At 49.6% G+C, this 26,210-nt stretch overlaps 1 protein-coding gene across 1 annotated transcript; it reads right to left on the reverse strand.

Annotated features, from left to right (window-relative positions):
* Window positions 1-1,395: 1,395 nt before the first annotated feature.
* On the reverse strand, window positions 1,396-24,787 carry PCYT1A (phosphate cytidylyltransferase 1, choline, alpha). Its single transcript, XM_033150908.1, has 9 exons — window positions 24,678-24,787; window positions 16,464-16,616; window positions 13,395-13,494; window positions 10,157-10,273; window positions 7,903-8,054; window positions 7,508-7,586; window positions 6,261-6,403; window positions 4,586-4,774; window positions 1,396-1,927 (listed from the first exon to the last, which is right to left on the reverse strand). The coding sequence occupies exons 2-9, from the start codon at window positions 16,578-16,580 to the stop codon at window positions 1,721-1,723; spliced, it is 1,104 nt and encodes a 367-aa protein (XP_033006799.1). The 5' UTR covers window positions 16,581-16,616; window positions 24,678-24,787; the 3' UTR covers window positions 1,396-1,720.
* Window positions 24,788-26,210: the final 1,423 nt, after the last annotated feature.

Genomic DNA, 26,210 nt, shown 5'->3' on the forward strand with positions numbered 1-26,210 from the left:
CGGAGCTGACAGTTAACTCTGAACATTTATTACACAGTTAACAACAAAAGCCAACAGGAAGTGCACCCCCAGACATCGGGCAGTTCACTGGAAGAGCAGCTGTTTTGCGTGATATTAATTTGCACCTTACTCAAGGCAGAGCTGAGAGTTGGCAGGGCTTGCACTCAATCACCCAGAAGATTTGGAGGTGACGCCACGAGGGTGTCGCACCCTCCTGAGCTAGATCTGCGCTGCTGCTGGTCTTTCCTGGGAGCACAGAACACACACTCAGCCATAGTTGCACAACGGGGCTGTTCCCCTCTTCCCCATGAAGGGGTGGGGGGTGGGAGCAAAGCCCTGACCACTCGGCATTTATGACACGGACACAGGCAGGCAAGAGAGCAGAGTTGCAGGATCAGACACAGCTGCATGGTGCACTTTGGAAGCTGTGAGGCAGGAGGGGGTTAGGGTCAGGAAGGGACATTCTGAGAAGAGATGGGTAAGTCAACAAAGGCAAGATGGGTACGTCAACAAAGGCCAAACACCCGGCGCCAGGAAAGGGGTCACAAACCTTTGCTTAAAGCACAACACGTAAAAGGGATAAAAATTTAAGCTTTTAACAGGTTCCCAAGTTTTCTTGCTTTCGCTGCCCAACAAGAAGTCTCAGAATGGGGAGAATCGGGGCCGCTTTTCCGGACGCTACGGAACGAGTGCCACCCATTCAGCCCCGCTCTGGCTTTGCCAACGCAACGCACATCCCACCTGAGGGTCGCGCAAGGCTAGCCTGGTGCTCTCCTCCAATTCGGCAGCAAGCAACTTGCCTTTGAGGCCTGGGGGGGGGGGTGTCGCTAGTCCCGCTGCACATCCACAGGAACTTTAAGCAACCTTTGCCCGTTCGGGAAGCGAAGTGAAGTTTTCCTTTTTATTATTGTGTGCGCCAGAACCAGGAAAAGGCGGCTGAGCAGACGACCCAACAACCTCACTGCGGTTACAGTGGGAATCTGCAGACATGCTCTTCCCCACCCTTTTGCACAGCCTCTCCCCCCCCCCTTATCTTCTTGAGGACCAGCAAAACTGGGGGAACAGAAGGGCTTGCAAGGTGACCAACTGCTGCTCCGGCATCCCAAAAAACATCTTGTAACTCCACAGCCAGCCGCCACCTCTCTCTCTCTCTCTCTTTACAGATTTTCTACTGTAAACGCTTCCTGCACTGCCTCGACTTCACACCAGCTTAAGGGCCTTGAACTGGAGACAGCCTGTGAGGAGGCAGGGGGCACCCTGGGACTTGGGGAAAGGCAGGCAACAATGCTCGCCCAGAGGGCGGCCTCCCGGCTCTGCCAGCCCCACAATTCCCCCGCCAACCACAGCGCTCATTTCCACGAGTGGCTCGGGACGGTTAAAAGTTTAAAAGGAATACACCTGCTTTTAAAATAAGAGCCCCCTCCCCGCCCCCCGTTTCCCCCAAGAAACAAGACAGCAAATAACCAATGAAAGGGGAAGTGGGGAAGGCGTTCAAACGCAACAATGCGCCCCACTCCCCAAGGCACTAGTCCTCAGCGAGAGAGGAGGAAGAGGATGCCCCCTGGGTGGGCTGCTACGGCAGACCCAGCCCTCGGGCGGCGGGTTGGGGGGAGGCGCTCGCTCTCTGGAGCTCATCATCATCAGCGGTTCTCTTCATGCCTGGAGGCGGGACTCCTCGAGGAAGCAGCATTTGCAGAAATCCCCACGGGGCCCAGGGTCTCTAGTCCTCCTCGTCCTCGCTGATGTCGTAGGCCACCGCCGACTTGTTCCTGGGGACGTTGGCCGGAGACGAGGGGGGCGTCCGGGCGGTGAAGGGCCAGCGGAAGGAAGGGGAGGGCGAGCGGTCATGGGTGGGGCTGCTGCTGGGGCTCTGCTTGGGGCTGATGGCCTGCAGCATACGCCCCTTGCCCTCCTTCAGCATGTGCTTCTGGGGAGAAAAGGCAGAGCGCTGTTCAGAAACCTGCCGCAAAACTCGCATTGCATTTGACTCGGCAAATTAAGAATAGGAAGCTGCCTTATGAATCAGACCCAGTGGTCCGCCTAGCTCAGCAGTGGGTCCTGCTGTTGATGGACTACAACTCCCAGCATCCCTAGCTAGTGGGAACAGCGGTCAGGCTACTCTATCTATGGGAAACGAAAGGGCGAAAAAGATTATTAGGCAAAGAATCGCTGATATCGACCGCCAAAACACCTTAACTCGTCTTCCCTCAACGTACAGACAACTGTATGAGCACCGCCCAAACCACCCAGCTATCTACCTAAAGACGTTAGAAAACCCGAGACACTGATGGGCCTTTACTAGGGCTCGTTTTAATGCATTACCCTCGGCGTTACTAACTGGTAGATATCTTCGGATCCCAATAGAACAGAGGCTATGTCCTTGTGATCTCAAGGAAATCGAATCTATTAGCCACGTTCTCCTACACTGCACTCTGTATCGAGATTTGAGGAAGGAGTTAATCGAACCCCTATTAAAAAATCTACCAGGCCGTTCAATTGAAATGCTAACTAGATACTTAATTGAGGACATCAACCCAGAGCGAACTATGACTGTAGCTAAATTTTGCTATCATGCAGCAAGACTGAGACGCGTCATGATATCAACCGACAACAGCGATAAAGCCGTCCACCAAGCCATAGCAGATAATACTTAAATGGAATTATCGCCCATTAAATTTTAGCTTAATTTTAATCTAACATGGGATCTGAAATAGTATTGTTAAAAGACGATATTTAAGAAATATTTATTTTATGTACTATCGTTTTATTTTCTCTTTTGCTGGTCTATGACCGTAATAAAGTTTATTATTATAACAGCAGTCAGGGATGATGGGAGTTGCAGTCCAACAACAGCCGAGGACCTGGTCTGAGAAACGCTGGCACGCTGACTAGCCGCCACGGTGGCTCTCCAGGGTTCTCTGCCAAGTCTACCTGGCGGTGCTAGCGGGGGCTGCACCTGGGGCCTTCTGCATGCAAGGCAGGTGTTCTGCTGCTGGGTTTGGGTCCTTCCCATGCAGAGGACTCGCACCGGCACCAAGTTTCAGGCCTGCCCCATGCCACTTATCCAGTCATCAAGCCATTAGTTCACCTGGCTCTGTACTGGCCGCAGCTCTCCAGAGGTTCAGGCAGGAGTTCTTTGGCTGGAGATGCTGTTGGGGACTGAACCTGGGACTTTTATTTCAGTGTGCAAGGCAGGGACCCCAAGGGTCATCTAGCCCAACCCCCCTGCAATCCAGGAATTGTTGGCATTTTCACCCCTCCCATTGCAAGAATCGCCTGATCTTTTGTTTTGCTTTCATGTTATGAGAAAGGAGGGGGCGGAAGCTACTCCCTGGTACTGAAAGTTTCCCGCTCTTATCTGTGTAGAGATAAGACGGCCGTATGAGAGCTGCTCTTCTCATGCATGTCTGTAGTGATCTGTAGTGACTGTTGGAAATAAATTAGGTATGCTTCAAAATCTCCACAGTTTTGCTTCCGTTACTCTGCTACACTTGATCTTAGCCAAAAGGCCGAGAAGCGATCACTTACGCAGAAATCACTTACGCTGTCGCCAGATTCTGTGCAGCCTTGATAGATATACGTCGAAAGATGGTCTGTGATGTAAATCAACTTTAAATAGTGGCCTAAAATATTGTTGGATCTATATTTTAGTAGCCTATCTCATAGAACCGATAACCCGAGTCTAAATTTTATTAGTTATATCTATGTTTAATCAATGATTTTAAGGACATGGTTTAAGTCGGGCTGGATATGTTGAATATGCCCTCATCATGTAATGAGTACCCATTTAAACATATATTTTTTACATTGTTTTTACTTGTTTTTATAAATGCAAATATCTTGTTACTCTGCTGAGTTTGAGGTGCTCACAATGAGCAGGTGCGAGTCCGCTGCACCAGGACCTGTATCTATGTTCCTGGGATCGGAAGGTCGGTGAAGGTGCTCAAGACGTGGGCTGAACAGGGCGTACTAACAGGAATGTCCTGCCTGAACTCACCGGCTGGGTTTGCTGTTAGCATGTGCAACAAGGCTCCCTTTATCGAGTTGGATCACCTGGGGGCCCACCCAGTTCAGTATTATCTGCTCTGACTTAGCAGCAGCAGCAGCTGACCAGGGCCTCTTCCCGCCCTCCCCTCTGAGATCCTTCTAACTCTGGCGGACGGGGAGCCTCAGTCCCAGAGGCTGAAGACAGCCAAGCCACACCCCCAGCCCTCAGGCCACACCCCCTCAATGGTTCTCCTTTGGTGCCTGGGTGGAATGCGTCCCGGCTTTGAGTGACACCTGTTGCCCTGCCCACTTTTGCCCCTGGCCCCGCCCACCAGGGGCTGGTCACGGCTCCTCCATGCTGCTCAATCCTCAGGTGCCAAAGACCAAACTTGGGCTGCTGTGGATGCAGAGGAGGGGCTCCGCCTGTGGCCATGGGGACTATGTGCAGTCTTTGTTCAGCGCGACTGCGCTTGGCCCAGAGGGCGCAGGCACACGTGCAGAGTGCAGCTGGGCTTATAACCAGATGCAACCCCATGGGCCTGCAAGCCCTGGGACTAGGCAGAGGAGCAGAAGGCGTCTGACCCTGTTGCCTCCTTACCAGAGCTCCTTCGGGGCCAAACATCTCCAGGAAGTTGCCAATGAACTCGCGGGACTTCTCCTCCCATTTCTGGATGAGGTCGATGCTTTTCTCCTCCACTTTCTGCACAAACTCCTTGGACTTCTCCTCGACGTCCTTCACCCTCTTCTTCACTTTGTCCACGCGCTCTTGCAAGTGGTACTTCTTCTCCTGCAAAAAAAGAGGAGGGGAGGGCTAAGTCGGTGGCATTCGCTGAAAAACGGCAGCCTTGGGGATGGCACCGGGCAGAAGGGCCAAATTCTGCATACAGGAAACACCTTGCGCTGCCACACTCAAAGCAGGTGCAGAAATGTGTTTCTTTGGGTGGCAAGATCTGGATGTCGTGGGAATTGGGTGTCTTCCGGAAAGGCAATGTTCATATGACCTCTTGCCACCTGATCCGTTTAATGAGGGAGGGGGGCCTTACATGCAGGGGTTGACGATTCTCACGTGAGAAGCCAGATCAATAAATAACCGGGTATAAAATACACTTCCGTGTTGAAGAGAAATATTTCAGGTAATGTCTGAATGTAAGATTATGAAGGGTAGTGATTAATGGATATCCATGAGCTTGTACAGTAATGCGCAATGTATATGTAATGTTCTTAAATCAGATAAACAGGATATAATACCTAAATAATACTCGTATGGTATATAATGTTATGTACAGAAAGCAGTTATGTATTATGTAAAATATATAGATACTAATATATAAGGATATTCATGGGGTATACAGGTGAAACTCGAAAAATTAGAATATCGTGGAAAGGTTCATTTCTTTCAGTAATTCAACTTAAAAGTTACAGGTGGGTAGCCGTGTTGGTCTGCCATAGTCGAAACAAAATAGTTCCAGTTACAGGTGGGTAGCCGTGTTGGTCTGCCATAGTCAAAACAAAATCGAAAATTCTTTCTAGTAGCACCTTAGAGACCAACTGAGTTTGTTCCTGGTATGAGCTTTCGTGTGCATGCACACTTCTTCAGATACACTGAAACAGAAGTCACCAGATCCTTAAATATAGTGAGGGAGTGGGGAGGGGTATTATATCTGGTGACTTCTGTTTCAGTGTATCTGAAGAAGTGTGCATGCACACGAAAGCTCATACCAAGAACAAACTCAGTTGGTCTCTAAGGTGCTACTAGAAAGAATTTTCGATTTTGTTTCAACTTAAAAGGTGAAACTAATATATGAGATAGACTCATGACATGCAAAGCAAGATATGTCAAGCCTTTATTTGTTATAATTGTGATGATTATGGCGTACAGCTGATGAGAACCCCAAATTAACAATTTCAGTCTTGGGGTTTTCATCAGCTGTGTGTCATAATCATCACAATTATAACAAGCAAAGGCTTGACATATCTCGCTTTGCATGTCACGAGTCTATCTCATATATTAAACTCCAGTAGCTAATGAAAACAATTGCTTACATAAATGGACTTTTCCAAGATATTCTAACTTCTCGAGTTTCACCTGTATATCTTAATGCATGATTAAACATATATGTATTATGTCTTATTTATAGGATAACGTACATATAATTTTTCATGGGGTAAATGGGGGGTTTGAACCTCCTGCATGGAAACAGGGCCCTCCCTTCTTCTGCAGCCAGGCGACCCGAAGATGTCTGTGCACAGAAAACAAGGTTCCCCAGACTCACGTTGATGAAGCTGACGTTGAGCTCCTTAGCCGTGTAGCCTCTCTGCAGGTTCCGCCGGGCGTAGACGTCGTAGTCGCGGACGATGCGAGTGATGATATCCGACGTGGAGATCCCTTCGGTTCTCTGAGTCGGCGCGAACATTCCTGCAAGCAGATGGAGAGGGTTGGGCGGGCAGCCAGTCGGCCCAAGAAGGCTCCGTGCGCGTGGCGACATGATCCAGTCCGCAAAGGCCCTGTACCCTTCTTGGAGGCTTGCAATTAGCATGATGAGAAAGACCGGGGACGTTGGGTGGGGAGGAAGGGACGAAGGAGGAGGGAGCAGGTTCGGGCTTCCCAGCCCCCAGCCACTGCGTTCCCCTCCCACCTGAATTCACTGCTCTCCAATGGCCCATGTGAGGAGTGAGCTGAAAGGGTTACACACAGCTCCAAGTTGCGTCCAGCCCACAAGGGGATGTGACGTTCCTTTTCTGTGTATGTATATACTGCTGGTGGAATTTTCCAGTGTGTGTCTGGTTTCGTTTTCATTGCTGCTTCACAGCCGGTCAGAGATGTGTGCTCTGTCTCCTGGCGTTTTTGTGATTTATTTGCTTTAATAAAGACTGCTTTGCTGAAGATGCAAGAGTCGTGCTGAGTTCGTGACAGACTGCTTTATTCCAGACGCTTTGCAGCAGGTTTGTGCTTCCAAAAGAGCTGCGTGTTTTTTTCAACCCTGCTGAAATCGAAAGTACTTTATGCTGCATACCAGAAGCGTGCTGGGCGCCATGCCGGCCAAGATTTATGGCTTCTGGATGCGGGGGTTTTCTGCTACGAACCCCACGCAACTGCAAAAGCCCATCTAGTCCAGCACTGGCCAAACAGATGCCCATTATGGCAAACCTGCAAGCAGGATTCGAACACAAGAGCAACTCTCCCCTCCTGTGGTTTCCAGCAACTGGGATTCAGAAGCATCGCTGCCTCTGACCTCATGGCTAGCAGCCCCTCACAGTCCTATCCTCTAAAGCAGTTCCCAAAACTTGGGTCTCCAGCTGTTTTTGGACTATGGTTCCCATCATCCCTGCTTGCTAGGGATGATGGGAGTTGTAGTCCAACAGCAGCTGGAGACTCACGATTGGGAAAGCCTGCTCTAGAAGCATGTAGGGAAGCGAAAAGGCTCTGCAGAACGCTGGCCTGGAGGGGAGCCAGCCCCAAGCCTCCCCAGAGGGGATCGCGGGAGGGCCGGGTGGATCTACTGCAGAGACACAAGCTCACCTGCTTCTTTAATGTGCTTGTAGACATCGTCGCTGCCGGCAGAGGAATAAGGGATGTCGTCGTGGGCAACAAAGTCGATCTGTGGGATCGGACAGCAAGAGCCATTAGCAAAACAGCGGAGACGAGGTGGCGGCACAACCCGTGGCCTGGTGGATGAGGGCACCAAGCAGGGACTGGCACAGAGACACGGAACAGGGAAGGCCTTTCAGCCCATTGTGCTGCCACTGGCCAGGTCTCTAGGGCGCCCCCCATCAGAGGGCAGGAGGAATGGAGTCTGGCTCCCTTTCTGCCACAGCTCTGATAATCCCGCTTGGCTGCAAGGCTAAGGACCGGAAGAGCTACAAGGGGACCCGGCCCCCTTCCCTCCAAGCCCCCTTTCACAGAGGCTCTTTTACCCTGTGCTCAGCCAAGAACTCGGGCGTCAGGGTCCACGGGGCGTTCCTCACCACCTCGTCCACGTAGCGGCAGTGCTGCACGGCGTCGTAGCGCTCGGCCTCGTTCATCACCGTGAAGCCCTTGAAGTTGTGCGTCAGCTCGTCGCTGCAGACTGCAATCGTGGAAACGGAAACGGGGTGAGAACACGAGCTCTGGGCCTCTTAAGCAACCCTGCCCGTCCTCGTTGGGGCGCCTCATCCCCGGAGCTCCCGCCTGGAACACCCTGTGGTGTCACAACACCATCTAGGAAAGGGCTGGGAGCACAAGGCTCCGGGGTCAAGCCGTGACATCTCCGGGTAGGGCTGGGAGAGACCCACTGCCAGAAAACCCCATAGAGCCGCTCCCGGTCAGTGTAGACCAGACGTCTCCAAACTAAGGCCCGCGGGACTCAATCATCCGGCCTGCGGCAATCCCCACTGCCACCGCCCGCTCTTACCAGCGCGGCGAGGCTGCCCACTTCCGGGTTGGAGGAGCACCGGAAATAGCTTGTGCGTATGTGCAAGTGTATTTCTGGTGCACATCCAGGTCTGAGGAGGCCCGTGAGCATGCGCCCAAGCTATTTCCAACGCTCCGCCGACCTGGAAGTGCGCTGGAAACAGCATGTGCGCACACGTATGGGCTCACACTCCCCTGCCCTCCGTTTGATTGGCGCTGGAGGAACCGGCCCGAGGCCCGGTAAGTTTGCCGACTCCTGGTGTAGACAGTATTGAACTAGATGGAGCACAGGTCTGATTCAGGATATGGCACCTTCCCAGGGAGCTGGGGATGTTTAGCTTGGATAAGAGGAGATGGAGAGGAGATATGATAGCCACCTTCAAATATCTAAAGGGCTGTCACAACGAAAGAGGGAGCAAGCTTGTTTTCTTTTCTGGAGGATAGGACCCGAACCAATGGATTCAAGTTACAAGAAAGTAGATTCTTGTAAGAAGAAGAAGAACATTCTGACAGTAAGGGCTGTTTGGCAGTGGACTGTCCTTCCTTGGAGGTTTTCCAGCAGAGGTTGGATGGCCATCTGTCTCGGATGCTTTAGCTGAGCAGGGGCTTGGACTAAATGACTCTCAGGGTCCCTTCTAACTCTATGATTTTGGCTTAACCCCTTAAACTACATCTCCGGCTGAAACAAAGTGCACACGCTCACATCAACACCTTCCCTCCCCCCCCCAACACTTCTACGTATAATATTCTTGGGACCAAGGACTGAGTTTTGCTTTTTCAGAAATCTCCGCAAGCTACTGTATACAAGGAATGGCACTTTTTGGAATAACAGGATGCATCACTCCAAGAACTGCATAAACATTCAGATGTAAACTGTACAGAGAGCTAACTGCACAATAAAACTTTGCTAAAATGCTACAAAGTCAAGACCAGGGGTCCCCAGACTAAGGCCCGGGGGCCGGATGCAGCCCAATCGCCTTCTAAATCCGGCCCACGGGCGATCCGGAAATCAGCGTGTTTTTACATGAGAAGAATGTGTCCTTTTATTTAAAATGCATCTCTGGGTTATTTGTGGGGCCTGCCTGGTGCTTTTACATGAGTAGAATGTGTGCTTTAAAAAAAATGCATCTCTGGGTTATTTGTGGGGCATAGGAATTAGTTCATATTTTTTTTTTCCAAAATATAGTCCGGCTCCCCACAAGGTCTGAGGAACAGTGGACCGGCCCCCTGCTGAAAAAGTTTGCTGACCCCTGGTCAAGACAGTATCCCAGGAAAAGGAAGCTCTGCCTGGCATCTTGAGCCCAGGGAGGGAACAGCCTCCCTTGTGACATCTGGCCAGATGGGACAGACCAAAGGCAGCAGGGTATAAAGACAGGCCAATATAGCCAACACACGGCTGCCATGATGGCCAACTTAGAGAGGGGCCCACATCCGCATTGGACACACTTTAATGGAATGAAACCTGAATTGCTCTGAAATGGCAATGGAACACATACAGACTTGTTCATCTTTTCAGATCAACTGTGGGTTCGATCAGTTTCCACTTAACACTCTCTGGGGTCCTATTTTTAGACAAGCCTCCTTGGCTGTCTTCTGGGCCATGTTTTTCCTCCAGGGGAAAAAAGTACTTTCTCTTGTCTGCTCTAATCTTCTGCCAAATCAAGATCCCTGGGTGAATCTAAAATTCTCTCTACCTGCTTCTTACATATCACGCACGGTTCCCCCAGCCAGGTAGCTTTCCTCCAAAATGTTTATGGAGTCAAAGGAGCTCTGCCTTACCCCCTACAATCAGGTACGTGTTCGGGAAGAGGTTTTTCGCCTGCATCAAGGCCCGTGCATGCCCAGAGTGGAAAAGGTCAAATATTCCGTCGGCGTAAACCCTGACTGGTCTGTCCACTAAGAAGAGGAAAAAGGGAAAGCTGGTTAGTGAGATGCCTTAAGACTTCCACAAGGGCCTGTTCCAACCCCAAGTCCAAGATTCTGTCTGCTACACTAGAGTGGTTCTCTTTGCAGTGACTTGAAGCGCAGCTTCCTTTGCTCAAGTCCTCAGAGTTCCTGGTTGCAGGCAAATCCACAGAGACAATGGCTTCAAGTTACAAGAAAGGAGATTCCCAAGGAGGGTAAGAGCTGTTCGACAGTGGAATAGTCTCCCTTGGGACTCTCCTTCCCTGGAGGTTTTTAAGAAGAGGTTGGGTGGCCGTCTGTCTTGGATGCTTTAGCTGAGATTCCTGCAACTGCAGGGGGTTGGACTAGATGACCCTCGGGGGTCCCTTCCAACTCTATGACACAATCAGACCCAGAGCCTTTGCAAAAGTAGCATCAATCAATCAATCAATCCAGGTGAGCAAGGAGACTTCCCTCTTCTCCAGCTTCAGCTCCTTGGTGCATTAGAAATAAGGATCCCTCTGGCTGTAATGACTTTCTAGCACTGATTAGATTTTCACTGGTCGTGAGAGATCTACTCAAATTTCCAGGGAAATCTCAGCGTATGAAATACACCTGGAAAAACAGGTTCAACGTGGCGCAGGGATTTTGGGAACCAGCATAATTGCGAGCAGCTCCGCCCTGCTGTAAACTCAACCACGCACCCCTTTCCACATGCGGCTGTGTCTCACGGCTCCAACATGCGCAGGAAGGATATCCATGTGCAAGAGGGACCCATGCCTTGAGGAAATGGGGGAGACCGACCAAATTCCTATAGAGTCAGTGACGGCCACCTGGCTTTAAATGAGGACTAAATAAATGCATGCAAGTTAAGTCTGTTGTTGTTCAGTCGTTCAGTCGTGTCCGACTCTTTGTGACCCCATGGACCAGAACACGCCAGGCACTCATGCCAGTCGCTTCGAGAACACTGTCCAACCATCTCGTCCTCTGTCGTGGATGAGATGGTTGGACAGTGTTCTCGAAGTTAAGTCTACCAAGAGCTAGTAGCCACAATGCCTATGTTGTTCCTCGGCCATTGGTTGGATGCCAGTTTCTGGGAACCCCGGGGCACAAGAGTTGCTCGTGCTCCCAGGCCCCCCCGTTTGTGGGCTTCCCGCAGGAATCTGACTGGGCACTGTCCGAAGAGTGCCGGACTGGTGAGCCTCTGGCCTGACCTAGCAGGCTCTCCTTATGTTTGTACAAACGAACATCACCCAAAGAGGCAAAGTGCCCGTGACCCCCAGTCCAAGGCTAAATCAGGGCTGTTTATCAAGCCGGGAGCCTGCAGATAAGGATGTTAAGGGGAGCCTGCTGGATCAGGCCAGTGGCCCCTCTTGTCCAGCAGCTCGTTCTGACAGTGGCCAGTCAGATTCCTGTGCCAAGCCCACAAGCAGGATCCAAGAGCAGGGGCGACTGCCATTTTGAGCCATAACGCCTCCAACAGCGTAGGCGGACCGGAGCCATTGTGGCTAGTGGCCACCGAGAGCCTTTTCCTCCCCACTGAATTGGTCGAGTCCCCTTTTAAAGCCACCCGAGGTGGTGGCCATCCCTGCCTCCTGGGGAAGTGAGTTCCAAAGATTAACTCTGTGCTCTGCGAATGGTCTTGAGCGGGGGACCTTGGGGGTGACGGGCAGGGATTCACAATGTCCGCTGCTGCCCAGCTGTGGCCAAAGAAAGGAACAGGAGGGAAACTGGCCAAGGAAGCCTCCTGCATTGCAGGGGGTTGGACTAGATGACCCTTGGGGGACCCATCCAACTGTACGGAGCTAGCATTCCTTTCACCAACCGGCTAGGCCAGGTCAAGCCATGGCCTTTCGGAAGGTTTGCTTGCTGCTCTGAGCGACTGGTGATCCTCTTCTGGCTTCATGCCTCCTCTCCCCTATCCTCGGCCTTTTCCTCACTCTCTGATACACAGGAGGCAGGCACCGCCCACCTGCTGAGGCCACAAAGCCGCTCTTTGATCTGATAGAATGACTTCCCAGGTATTAGCAGAGAGATTAAGGGGATTTCGTAGCTGCATTGTGAAAGTGGGGCTGGGTGAAGCCGAGGTGGGGCTCTGCACTTTGCACTCAAGTCAGCCGAAGGAAGCCCAGAGGCAAAACCCTCCCTTTGCCTTCCTGAACTCTTGACTGGGGATTAGGAGGGCAAATCTCTGCTGAGAAGGAAGCTGGGAGGGCAGAGAAAAAAGGGGGGGGGAGCGCATCTTGCTAAAGGCTGCTCCAGTTTTGATAAAGCCAGAAGGGAGTTTTGATCAAAATTAAATATAGCCATTTGAGATCACAGCATCCTTGATAGGGAAAATGAGCGAGTGTGGGAGCAGCTATTGTGTTTTGCTATATATATGGACCTCTCAGTTGGCACCCACCCAGATGGGGTGGAGAAGGGGATAGGGGAGAAAGATGAGGGGATTATAATAAATGCAGTGGTTTGGGTTGGAGTAGGACAGGGGTTCCCAAACAAAGGCCTGGGGGCCGGATGCGACCCAATCGCCTTCTCAATCCGGCCCACAGGCGGTCTGGGAATCAGCGTGTTTTTACATGAGTAGAATGTGCCCTTTTATTTAAAATGCATCTCTGGGTTATTTGTGGGGCCTGCCTGGTGTTTTTACATGAGTAGAATGTGTGCATTTTAAAAAAGCGCATCTCTGGGTTATTTGTGGGGCATAGGAATTTGTTCATATTTTTTCCCCAAAATATAGTCCGGCCCCCCACAAGGTCTGAGGAACAGCGGACCGGCCCATGGCTGAAAAAGTTTGCTGACTCCTGGAGTAGGACCTTGGAGACTAGGGTTCAAAACTCCACTCAGCCATGAACCTCACTGGGTGACCTTGGGTGCCAGTCACGGCCTCTCAGGCTAACCTACCTCACAGGGTTGTTGTGAGGATTAACTGAGGAGGGGGAGAAGTATGTAACCCCGCCTTGAGCTCCTTGGAGAAGGTGGGGCATAAAAGCTGTAAATCATCATCACCATCATTTCCAGGTTTTGATGTCACCCATAAACCACAGATCCCTTCACGCCACCGCTGAGAGGGGCTGGACAGAAATATATCCCTCTTCCCACTTGCTCAAGACTGGGCGCTTTGAGAATTACTTACACGGCGTCCCCCTTAATGCTTCATCAAACGTTACTCGGGTGTATGGCTTGCTGTAGTCCACTTCAAGCTCATCGGAAAATGGAGCCGGCTCCCTGAGACCCTAAATTATAAAAGGATATCAAGAAAGTAGGTGAGCTTTAACACGGAAGGGCGAAAGGGCATCTTGATTCAGCACTGAATCAGACATGAAAACAGACCATAGAATCCTAGAGTTGGAAGAGACCCCAAGGGCCATCCAGTCCAACCCCCTGCCAAGCAGGAAACACCATCAAAGCATTACTGACAGATGGCTGTCAAGCCTCCGCTTAAAGACCTCCAAAGAAGGAGACTCCACCACACTCCTTGGCAGCAAATTCCACTGTCCAACAGCTCTCACTGTCAGGAAGTTCTTCCTAATGTTTAGGTGGAATCTTCTTTCTTGTAGTTTGAATCCATTGCTCCGCGTCTGCTTCTCTGGAGCAGCAGAAAACAACCTCTCTCCCTCCTCTAGATGACATCCTTTGATATATTTGAACATGGCTATCATATCACCCCTTAACCTTCTCTTCTCCAGGCTAAACATACCCAGCTCCCTAAGCCGTTCCTCATAAGGCATCATTTCCAGGCCTTGGACCATTTTGGTTGCCCTCGTCTGGACACGTTCCAGCTTGTCAAATCCCTTGTCAAAACCAAATGGGCACCAGGCCCAAGGCTATGGAAGGATTTCAGCAAGGGGGTGTCTGAAGGGGCCACAGAGCCCACACTTTCAGAGAACGCCACGTCCACTTCATCCAATGAAGGTGACTGTTGAGAGATTCAGGACAGACTACAGAAAGCCCTTCTTCACGCAGCGCGGAGTTAACCTACCGAACTCCCTCCCTCCAGGATGCAACGATGGCCACCGACCAGGATGGCGTTAAAAGATGAGACAAATTCGTGGGAGATATGGCTATCAGAGACGGACGCCTTCTTTCTCCACTATCAGGAGGCAGCGTGCCTCTGAATGCCAATTGCCAGAAGTCACAAGGGTGGAGGAGCTGCCGCTGCTGCACTCAGGCCCTGCTTGGGGCATTTCCAGAAGCAACACACTGGCCCCTGTGAGAACAGGACACTGGACTAGATGGGCTACTGGCCTGATTCAGCTACAGGGCTCTTCTGTTCCTGGGTAGCAGGAAAGTCATTTGCCCGATGTTTTGAAGAGCCACTGCCAGACTGAGCACAGGATGAGATGGCCCAGTGACCCAACTTGCTGAAGTGCAGGGTTATATATATACATTGGTACCTCGGCTCTTGAACGTAATCCGTTCTGGAAGACCGTTCGACTTCCGAAACATTTGAAAACCGAGGCGCAAAGGGCTGGCTGCAAGTTCAATTGGAAAAACTGAAAAACAAGCAATGGAAGCTTTTCGACTTCTGAGGCACGTTCGCAAATGGAAGCAATTACTTCCGGGTTTTTGGCGTTCGAAAACCGAAACCTTCGACTTCCGAGATGCTCAAAAACCGAGGCACCACTGTATTTGCAATGCAGCTTCTCTTGCTGTGGAACGTGGGAACTAATTCCACACAAAATCCAGAGATTCCAAATGTTTCATATACCACTGTTGTATTATTACTTCTTTTTTTTGAACGAACAAAGGAACCTCTTTCGTCTCTTTTTTCTCTCTCTCTCTCCATTCTCCGGTCCCACCCCTTTCTTGTCCCGGCATTCAAAGTTGGAATCATGATAAAAAAAACTAAGGAGCTGTAGGCGTATGAGCTCAATATGCATTTTCTCTACAAATTCCTCCTCAAAACCCACCGCAAGGACCTCTCTCTGGTGCTGTGTCCCCATGCTGTAAAAAAAAACAAAAAAAAAACAACGGAGCCAATGAGAGAGAAGATGGGAGGAATCACGTATTTTTCTTTGTGTGTGTGTGTGTTGGGGGTGGGGACCTCCAAGTGTACAGAAGTCTAAAAACTCTAAAATGGGTCTGAGCACGCTCACTGGTCCCAAGAGCCATGGAATCTTGATTGTTAAGCTGGAAAAGAAAATGGGGACCCTGAGAGGCCGAGAGTGAAGTGACTCACTCAAACCCCTCACAGCTTATTGCACCCCAAGGGAGGAGATGTCTGTGGAGAAAGCGTGGGGGGAAGATGCTCAAGAGAGCCTCTCACACCCCTTTCCTTGCCCAACTGCAACACAACAGCCCTGCAGAGCTACCAGCTGGGTTTCACTCTCTGGCAGTTGCTGCCGCTTCTGCCGCAACCCTATTTTGGTCACCTCCACCCCTTCTCTAAAGCCACGGCTAGCAGGCTGGCATTCAGGAACAGCAACACACCCTGTTGGGGGCTGGGGATGCGCTGCAACCTTTTGTTGCGGTACCTAGTTGTTAAGAACGACGCTGCCTGTGGGACTGGGACAGTCCACTTGGAGAGATTTAAGCTCCACAACCGCTTTGCAGCCCTGCTTTCCAGTTTGGGCCAGAGGCACAGCCAGTAAGCAAGGGAGAGACAGCCGAGAAGGGCAAAGCACTGCAATCCGATATGAGGAAGGAAGGTTACCGGGTGCATCAGATGAGAAGCCCTGATCCGAGATGACAGCTAGAGAGAATGATTGCTAGAATAAGGAATTCTTCTCTTGAGAGGGACAGCAGGGAGCCATCACATTCCAGCAGCCTTCGCCAACCTGATGTTTTGGACTACAACTCCCATCAGCCCTTGCCAGCAGGGACATATCATGCCTAGGCTGGCGTGCGTGTGGCCGTGAAAGCTGGGGCTGATGGGAGTTGTGGTTCAAAGCACTTTGAGGGCACTGGATTGGAAAAGGCGACATTATGCACATCAGGCAAGGTCTAGAATCACTTTGGCACAATGTGCAATCCAAAGCAGGAAGCAAAACAGCCATGTCCACAACTCCGACATTGCTTTATTGTTTTTTTTTTTAGAAAACCCTTCTTTAAAATCTATCCTTGGTAAGTGTTAAAGTTAGCCGAGGAGCGTTGCTTTTGGCTCCGAAAGGGCTGGAGCTCAGCATGCGCCACCCAGCTTTTCTGGAAGTTAAACATTAAGCAGAAACTTCCTGCCACGATTCCCCCTTTTCCTTTTACTTACCAAGCAGTTCCGTGGCATTTTGGAGGGGATGCCATCCGCTTCGGCCGCCCCGTTGGGGCCCACCCCTTCTTTTCTCCTTTTCCTGGAATTCAGCCTGGCAGAGCCCTGGGGTTCCATCCCGCGAATTGCGTCCGGCAGCTCGGCTGGAAAGACCTGCGGGAGAACGAATGAGGTGTGGTTGTTTTTTTAAAATTAAAAAAAGAAGAAGAAGGGTGGAGGGAACCGGCAGCCAGATCAGAGGAGCAGATCGTCTGGGCTGCCAACAGCTAGCAGGCTTTCTAGCGGAAGAGGGTCAAGGTGGGAATGTTTTGAGTCCTCCTCTGAGCCACCTCTTATCTGTCATAGTGACAAGAGGGCAGTAAAAACCAGCTGGCAGCCAGGAAGGTCTTTCTCCCATGACCCAGCAGGAATGCAAGAACAGAGAAAGAAGGGGGTGTGGAGAGACAGCACTCAGTGGCAGGGCTTATTTTAGCACTTAGTTAAAAGCAGTGAGCAAAAGATTGAGCTGCGGGTGGGGGGGGGGAGAGGACAAAGCAGAGACCTTAACCAAAATGAGCCGAGGACCCGTCTCTTCCAAAGGTCCCAGCAACATGGCACAACCTTTTCAGCTTCCTCTGCAGTTACAGGATTCCCTGGGGGCTTCCACAGGTTCTCTATTCTACATAGGAACATTGGAACCACAGTGAATTAGCAGCCTTCTTACTGACTGCAGCATGATGAGCAATGGAAGAACCAGACTGAAATGCCCCTCAAGTTATGGGGAAATAGTATCTGGGGTACAGCAATATCTGAGCGTCTCACCAGACACAGGAAGGCAATTAAAGGCATAAGGAATAGAGGCATCTTCCAAGAAATGTGGACCCCTTTCTTGAACTATGTGAATGACTAAAATCAAGACCTTCTTACACCAACCGCTTCTGGTCTCGCTTTATGAGACAGGGATCAGGGATCAGGGAACCTCAGGCCCCTCTCTGTCTGGTCACCAGAACTGGCCACACTCCTCACTGGACCATAACTCGGTGGTACAGCATCTGCTACTTGCAACCAAGTGAAGATGCCTGGGCACCAGGATGGCACCCAACATCTCCACCTTTTGAAGGTGCATGCCTGGGGATCACTGGATCGTGACTGTTTTCACACACTAATGCCCCATAGAATGTAGAATTCTATCAGTTATATTTTATCTGCACAATCAGAATGAATATCTGGAACCAAAATGCTTTTTCTGTGCAGCCTGAACAGCAGCAGTCACCATTAAAAAAAGAGGTCGGAATAGGCCAATATATACGGACTTCTCCTTGGATAAAGTGAGATTTCTTCTTTAAGTTCTCAGAGCTCATAACTTAGCTCAAGGTTGTCATCTGAACTAGCCAGATTTTTAACTGAGAATGATTCACAGTAGGTTCAACATTTGAAAAATAAAACTTTAGAGCCGTCTTGCCCAAAAATGTCAACTGGAAATTCCATTTTGGTGACTGTAACATTGGTTTGAGGGACGCGGTGGCGCTTTGGTCTGAACCACAGAGCCTAGGGCTTGCCGATCTGAAGGTCGGTGGTTTGAATCCCCGCAATGGGGTGAGCTCCTGTTGTTCGGTCCCACCTAGCAGTTCGAAAGCACATCAAAGTGCAAGTAGATAAATAGGTACCACTCCGGCGGGAAGGCAAACGGCGTTTCCATGCGCTGCTCTGGTTCGCCAGAAGCAGCTTAGTCATGTTGGCCACGTGACCCAGAAGCTGTCTGCGGACAAACGCCGGCTCCCTCAGCCTATAGAGCGAGATGAGCGCTGCAACCCCAGAGTTGTCAGCGACTGGACCTAACGGTCAGGGGCCCCTTTACCTTTTCAACCTTGGTTTGAGAAGCCATTTGGCACCTATATAGCTTATATATATGTGTGTGTTTCTAACACTGCCGAGGGGGGGGGGAGAGACTCCTACCCGAAACCCTGGAGTGCTGCTGGCAGCCAATGTACACCACAGGGCCCCAACATTTCACAGCAAGAGTACATAGACAAGATGGAACCCATGGGCCTTGTCCATGCTTCTGGAGTGAAGCCCAACATATCTGGAAAAGAGTGGAGCTTTGCACACCTTGGAACAGAGGGAAACAGGTGGTTTGAAAGACAGCGGCAGAAACTGGTTCCAGGCTGAAAAGCAGAACCCATGCAGACCTTTCAGAGGTCTGGAATCAAAGGAATGTTTTCTTGTATTGCTAAAAAATGCTTGCCGTGGGTTTCAAAACTTTCAAAGTGAGTGAAAGTTTGCTAATCTTTGCACTGAGAGTGGGTTTTGACACCCAGAAAAAAATTGCAAGTTGTTAACAATGCCTGATAATCCAGCATTCTGGGCAAAGTATCAACAAAGCAATGGAATGAGGAAATAACTCGCCTTTCCATGCAAAGTAGGTTGGAAAGGATCTGGTTCAGATAAGGGAAGCAGAGGGAGCCTGGTGGAAAAATCTTGCTACTTATGAGTAGGAGGTGAAGGTTGAAGTCGGCCCTCTGGAAAATGCCTACAAGCAGCTGCCTGGAGGGAAGTTTCATGGGGGCAGAACTGAGCTTTATGCAAAGACCTAACTGCAGACATAGGAGAGTCAAACCCCAAAATCTGCATACCCTGCAGAGCTTCCAGTTCCAGTGCTGAGACTTGAGACAGGATAGTTCTGCATTTCTAAGTTATCAGCTCACCCGAGGAGCAGTGCCAGGCACTATGATTTGCTGCCAATACTGTAATGCCTCTTTCGCTGACTCACACGCCTGCTGAGCAAATCCACACCCAAATCTTGCATTCCGCCAGCTGTTTGCTGGAGAAATTCCCGAGGCAAGAAAGATTATTTCTTTTTCCAATAAATGCCTAGAACTGGATATGGTTAAGGCAAGTAAAGACAAATAATATAGCAACATTTTTATACATCCTCACACAGAAGAAAGTCCTAACTCAATGTCAGCACCCGCCAATAAACAAATGTTTAGGATGCCTTATAGATCCCAGCCCTTCCCATGTCTCGCATATCAGAGAAGCCCTGTCTCTATTATATTTTGGGCACATACTGAAGACCTTCCTTTTCCTTTTCCTTTTTAAGTGGATATTTTCATCCCAGCCTATTGAACTTGTTTTTTCCAGTAGCACCTTAGAGACCAACTGAGTTTGTTCTTGGTATGAGCTTTCATGTGCATGCACACTTCTTCAGATACACTGAAACAGAAGTCTGAAGAAGTGTGCATGCACACGAAAGCTCATACCAAGAACAAACTCAGTTGGTCTCTAAGGTGCTACTGGAAAGAATTTTCTATTTTGTTTCGACTATGGCAGACCAACACGGCTACCCACCTGTAACTGGAACTTGTTTTTGTTATTAAAAATCCCTCTGGGATATTTTATGTGGAACGATTCAAAAATGAAATAAATAAACACGAGACCCCCCCATCTAGAACGGTCTTGTAGATATGAAGATGCGGCGATGACCTCCGCCTTGGCTTTAAAAGAGGATTAGACAAATTCATGGGGAATAAGGCTATCAATGGCTTTGATCTCACCCCTGTCTCTCATTTTCCCTGACTAGTAGTCATTCTAGTTACAGGTAGGTAGCCGTGTTGGTCTGCCATAGACAAAACAAACAAACAAAAAATCCTTCCAGTAGCACCTTAGAGACCAACTAAGTTAGATCTTGGTATGAGCTTTCATGTGCATGCACATTTCTTCAGATACACTGAAGTAGTCATTCTGGCAGGGATGGGTGAGAACAAGAGTTCAACAGCATCTGCAGGGCTACAGGTTCTCCTTTGCTGATGTAGGCAAGGAACCTATTCATTTATCCCTCACTATATTTAAGGGTCTGGTGACTTCTGTTTCAGTGTATCTGAAGAAGTGTGCATGCACACGAAAGCTCATACCAAGAACAAACTTAGTTGGTCTCCAAGGTGCTACTGGAAGGAATTTTTTATTTTATTTTGTTTCGACTATGGCAGACCAACACGGCTACCTACCTGTAACTGGAACTATTCATTTACGTTCATCTTATGGTTAATGGGCAAGATTCTCCAAACTGGTTTCTGCAGGTCTTTGCCATCCTGCAGGTCTTTGCCATCCTTTGTGTTCTATTTAACACAAAAACCACAGCAAAAGCAAAGTAAACCTTCCCTCTGCAAAACCAGGAAGTATTTCAGGACAGCCAAGACAAAGAAGCAACCAGGCTTTTAATTCAAGTCATTCTGACCACCAGGAGCTCCACGCCCTTATACTTCCTTGGCAGTTGTCCAAGCGTGGCTATATTCTGTGGCAAGCAGCACAATATCCACGTCACAATTAAAACAATTGGAGCGTTCAGCAACTGCAGACACGCAATTATAGGAAGATCAGGTTTTGAGGTCACTCGTCTCCAAAAATAATCTCTCTGCAGCTGTAATTTGTACTTGATAATGTAAACCTCATGCTCTGATCACATCTTTTGACGTTTGGGGATATATTTGCATTTGAAACTCATGTCTGGGGTTTTTTTTTTTCATCCAGAGGAGAAGCTGATGTGACTTAAGATACTAAATGCGCTACTCATCTGGAACAGGTTGCAACTGCCATCATGCAATTGCCCAAGCTGCAAATTTCAGCACCACCACATGTGGTGCAGCCCTTTAAAGATGGAAGAAAAACAGAAAGGTTTGGGGTGGAAGTGGTGTGTGTGTGTGTGATCACCCCCTATAAAATTATTTGCAAGGCTAATATAATTATAGGGCTGGGATGCTCCAATGGCAGTTCCTAAGGCCAGCATAGTCCAACAAAGAAAAAGAAAAACAAGAGACTTGGATCTGGGATACTCTCACTTCTCAAGATGTCCACTTTTTGCCGTTGCAGACCAATGTGAATACGCATTCCTTCACAGGAATGTGTTGCTTTCTTTTTCTGAGGCACTGACTGGCTTTGCCTTGCATGGTCACTGTTCTGACCATGCAACAGTGAGTCATGAGAGGGACAGACACTTTACTTCTGAGAGCCTGGGCTCAGGAATGGATTTTGCAACTAAGGATAGAAGGGTGCAAGCCTCTTAGTCACAAAGTGGTTGTCATCGAGCCACTGCTTCTCTGGTGACATTTCTCTCTGTAGTTTCCAGAACAACTCAGATGGGTGGGGGAAAGAGAGACAGCAGCAGCCTCCTTCCTTCACTTGCTGAAATGCTTCCGTCTCTGCATGCCTTCCTCCCACAAGCTGTTTCAGAAACAGTTCAAGGGACCAAAGAGAAAATTGTGTCCATAGAGATTTACCTCTATGATTGTGCGGTGGTGAAATGGGAAAGTGTAGGCTAATGCTTTAAGCATTATAGTGGGAGGCGGTGAGAATTATCCAAAGGAAAACATGCAAAGCAACTTAGCAGACGAGCACCCAATGAACTGTTCTGCAGCTGTTTCGCAAAAAATAAACACTGGAAGGAGACAGTGTGGGCAGTAGGAAGAGGGAGGGCCTAGAACACCCCGCGATCAACCAGCAGATCGCAATCGACCTGTTGGACATGCCTGGCACATGATATCTAACCCCCTCCCCCACAGGCTTTCCATGTGACACACAGACCATTCCATCCTGCATTTTCTTTGCCTTTTGGCCTCGGCCTGTAATGCACGCTCTCTCAAGCCGAGAGTATATTCACCTGCCCATTGAAGTTATCACTTCATACATCTGATAAAGGCGACTCTGATCTCCAAAAGCAAATGCCATAATATATCGTGAAAATTTATTGCCACAGAACCTTTTGCCATCATTTCTTGCTACCTCAGAGGCTCAGCTCTCATAAAGGCAACGATTGTAGAAGCACAAAGATGTCTATACAAGTGCTGCAAGATCTAAATTATACCGCAGTCTCCCCACAAAACTAATTTGAGACCATCGCAAAGAAAGCCCAAGGCAGAAAAAAACCCACACTTAGAACAGCAAAACAGATCATGGACAAGGGCTACTATTGTGGAGGCATGATAGGAGATGTAGATATGAACTTATGTATCTGGGACAGCTGCAATCCTACTGCCTTCTCCCTACAGTCACTGCACCTAAGAAACATCTCATGCAGTTCATAGTCTGAACAGTTGCTAGGTAAAGGTAAAGGGAACCCTGACTGTTAAGTCCAGCCACGGACGACTCTGGGGTTGCGGCGCTCATCTCGCTTTACTGGCCAAGGGAGCCGGCGTTTGTCCGCAGACAGCTTCCGGGTCATATGGCCAGCATAACTAAGCCGCTTCTGGTGAACCAGAGCAGCATTTATCTACCCGCCAGAGCGGTACCTATTTATCTACTTGCACTTTGACGTGCTTTTGAACAGCTAGGTTGGCAGGAGCAGGGACCGAACAACGGGAGCTCACCCCGCCGCGGGGATTCGAATTGCTGACCTTCTGATCGGCAAGCCCTAGGCCAGGGGTCAGCAAACTTTTCCAGCAGGGGGCTGGTCCACTGTCCCTCAGACCATGTGGTGGGCTGTACTATATTTTGAAAAAATATATGAACGAATTCCTATGCCCCACAAATAACTCAGAGATGCATTTTAAATAAAGGCACACATTCTACTCATGTAAAAACACCAGGCAGGCCCCACAAATAACCCAGAGATGCATTTTAAATAAAAGGACACATTTTACTCATGTAAAAACACGCTGATTCCCGGACTGTCCGTGGGCTGCATTTAGAAGGCGATTGGGCGACATCCGGCCTTAGTTTGGGGACCCCTGCCCTAGGCTCTGTGCTTTAGACCACAGCGCCACCCGTGTCCCGCAAAGTGGCTATCTTCCTTCAAAAAGCACTTCACATAACTCATCCTAAATGCCTGTCAAACCTTCACTGTCATACTGTGACACTGATACATACCAAATCTGTAAGTATTTACATGCCAGAGCTGAATACACTGTTCCTTGGGGAGATGAGGAATCTCCCTAACCACCAAACAACACCATCAGCTTTTTGCATTTCCAATAATTCCCCCCTCCCACCCCAGGCATTCCTTCAAGCTGAGCAAACACAATACCCATTTCTAATGACTAGCACTGCTTATTAATGTTCATTGGGCTTTTGATTTTACGTATGTTGCATGCTATCATAGAATCATATAATTGTAGAGCTGGAAGGGACTTAGAGGGTCGTCTAGTTAACCCCCTGGCTAGCCCCCACCCCCCAATATTTGTATACAACAAGATTCTCTTAAAGCAGGGCTAATTGCCTAGCCACCCTCCCCTTCACACTCAGGCCCCTGGGGTCACCTTTCCCATAACAGTCCCCACCATGGTGCAGAGCAGCACCTCTTCGATCCTCCACAGGTGTGTCACAACCCTGTCCCAAGTCCTGTCAACACCGACGCTTACAACCAGGGTTGCCGCCTGTCCTGTACACACAGGACTGTCCCGTGTTTTAACGCAAAATGCCACGTCGTGCATTGATACAGCTTTGTCATGTCTTTCGGGTCCTCTCTCTCTCTCTGTGCAATGTTAGGGATCCTCTCCAAATGCTTGTGCTTAAAAGGGTGTGTCAAGTAATAATAATAATAATAATAATAATAATAATAACAATAATAATACTGTAATAATTTATTATTTATACCGTGCCCATCTGGCTGGGTTTCCCCAGCCGCTCTGGGTGGCTCCCAACCGAATATTAAAAACACAATACAATTAAAAACACAATAAATGGTAAAATACCATGCACTGAAGCTCTGGGCAGCTAAGCGCAGGCAGATTTGCAAATCCACGTATGCGCACATGCGTGTGCGACAAGCCCCAGAGGGGCCCTCCTGCTAGGGGTTGCCGTGTGTCCTCTTTATTCAAGACACGTCCTCTTTTTCTGGGGTAAAATTTGAGGCGAACTGCCTTTATTTGCTTTGAATGGCCGTCATAGCGTGATCTCACTCTCTTTCGCTCTTCTTAATTTGGCAACCCTATTTAGGGCTGCGAGAGATTGCGATGGGTTGCTCTGAAGTCACTCCAGCACCAATTTTTTGGGGGCTGGGGTGGGATCGCACCCCCCAAGAAAACCCAGCATCGCCCCTACAAGCAGCCACACCGCCTTCCCTTTCAGTTGAGAGGCATCACCAGGCAGGGTAAGCCACCCTCTCTCGGGGGGGGGAGGGATTTAGGACCCCCCTTTTCCCCTCCAGGAGGGAGTCAGGGGGACCTCGCTTGGGCCAAGCACTCACACAAGCCCCCTCCCCAATACCATGACCCCCTGGCCCCGACCGGCGCGGCTCCGACCTACCCGCCTGCTTCCCTCGGTCTCCGCTCTCCGCCTCCCCTTCGCCCAGCGCCAACGGGGCCAAGCCGGAAGTGTTTCCGACCGGACCCTCCCGGCGACGGACCGGCCGAAACGGTCCGCTTCTCTCTTCTGCTCCTCCCGGAAATCGCGACCCAGACGCGGAAGGTTCCGAGGATGGGATAAATAGAACCATAGCGTAGCATGATAGAGTCGGGAGGGTCCCCCGGGGGGTCATCTACTTCAGGCACCCCCAAACTCGGCCCTCCAGATGTTTTGGGACTAGAATTTCCACCATCCCTAACCACTGGTGCTGTTAGCTAGGGATGATGGGAGTTGTAGTCCCAAAACAGATGGAGGGCCAAGTTTGGGGGTGCCTGATCTAGTCCAACCCCACCCCACCCCCGCCATTTTTTGCCCAACACGGGTCTCGAACCCACGACTCTTGAGATGAAGAGCCTCCTACATTCTATGGACAGCAATCCACGCCCAGCCTCACTAGGAAAACGACAGACCTTTCGCGGCCTTGTGCTTGGTGGGGGCTTTGGCCTGTTCTCCCTACCTCGCCGGCATGTTTTGCCTTGATAGCTTAGTCGGCAGAACACAAGACTCTTAATCCAAGGGTTGTGGGTTCGAGCCCAGCATCGGGCAAAAAGATTCCTCCCATGCCCCTAGCGGGTTGGGCTGGATGACCCTCGGGGTCCCTTCCAACTCTATGATCTGTAGGTATACACATGTGCTTGTAAGCCACTTTGGGCTGCCTTAGGCAAGATAAAAGGCAACTAATAATAATGATATTATTAATAATAAAAGGATGTTGTAGGTGCCGCAAATAAACCTTGTCACCAGGCCCAAAGCTTAGTCTTAGCATTCAGCCCCCATCTCATTCTCTCATATTTTAGGGCTGGGTACACACATCCCTTTAAAGCACATTTCTCTCCCCCCCCCCCGCTCAAAGAATTCTGGGTCCTGTAGTTTTATCCCTCACAAGGTCACATGTGCGCGCAGCCTTATGGCTCACCCAGACAGCACCCTGGAAACACATTCTTTCCTTCAAAGAATTCTGGGCCTGTAGTTTTACCTCTGTAGTTAATGTGCTGAGACCCTTCTGGGCACCCTTTTCATTTATTTATTTATTTATTAAATTTCTACACAGCCCTTCATCGGAGGATCTCGGGGCTGTTGGCAATACTTTGCATTACGCAGTCCTACGGTAATATGCTGCCGTTTGCCTAGCCTTTCGAAACCATAGCAGCACAGCAGTGCATAATTAAACATTCCCCTAGAACAAATATTGCATTGTGCCACTGTGGTTAAAAGCCGTGTGCTTGAGCCTAACTGCATAATATTAAGATATCAGTGCATTGTTGTTACAATACAGGGTACTGTAGTGATCTTTTATTGTGTAATGCTAACAATGCATAACATTGTTCAGTTTCCATACAGAATAACCTTACTTTCTGTTAGCCTTTGCAGTCATGTGGATGTAGTTTTAAAATCTAATACTACCTCCTCTGAATACCAGAGGCGTGGCGGGCT

This window comes from Lacerta agilis, chromosome 5, assembly GCF_009819535.1.
Source record: "Lacerta agilis isolate rLacAgi1 chromosome 5, rLacAgi1.pri, whole genome shotgun sequence".
NCBI classification, from domain to species: domain Eukaryota; kingdom Metazoa; phylum Chordata; class Lepidosauria; order Squamata; family Lacertidae; genus Lacerta; species Lacerta agilis.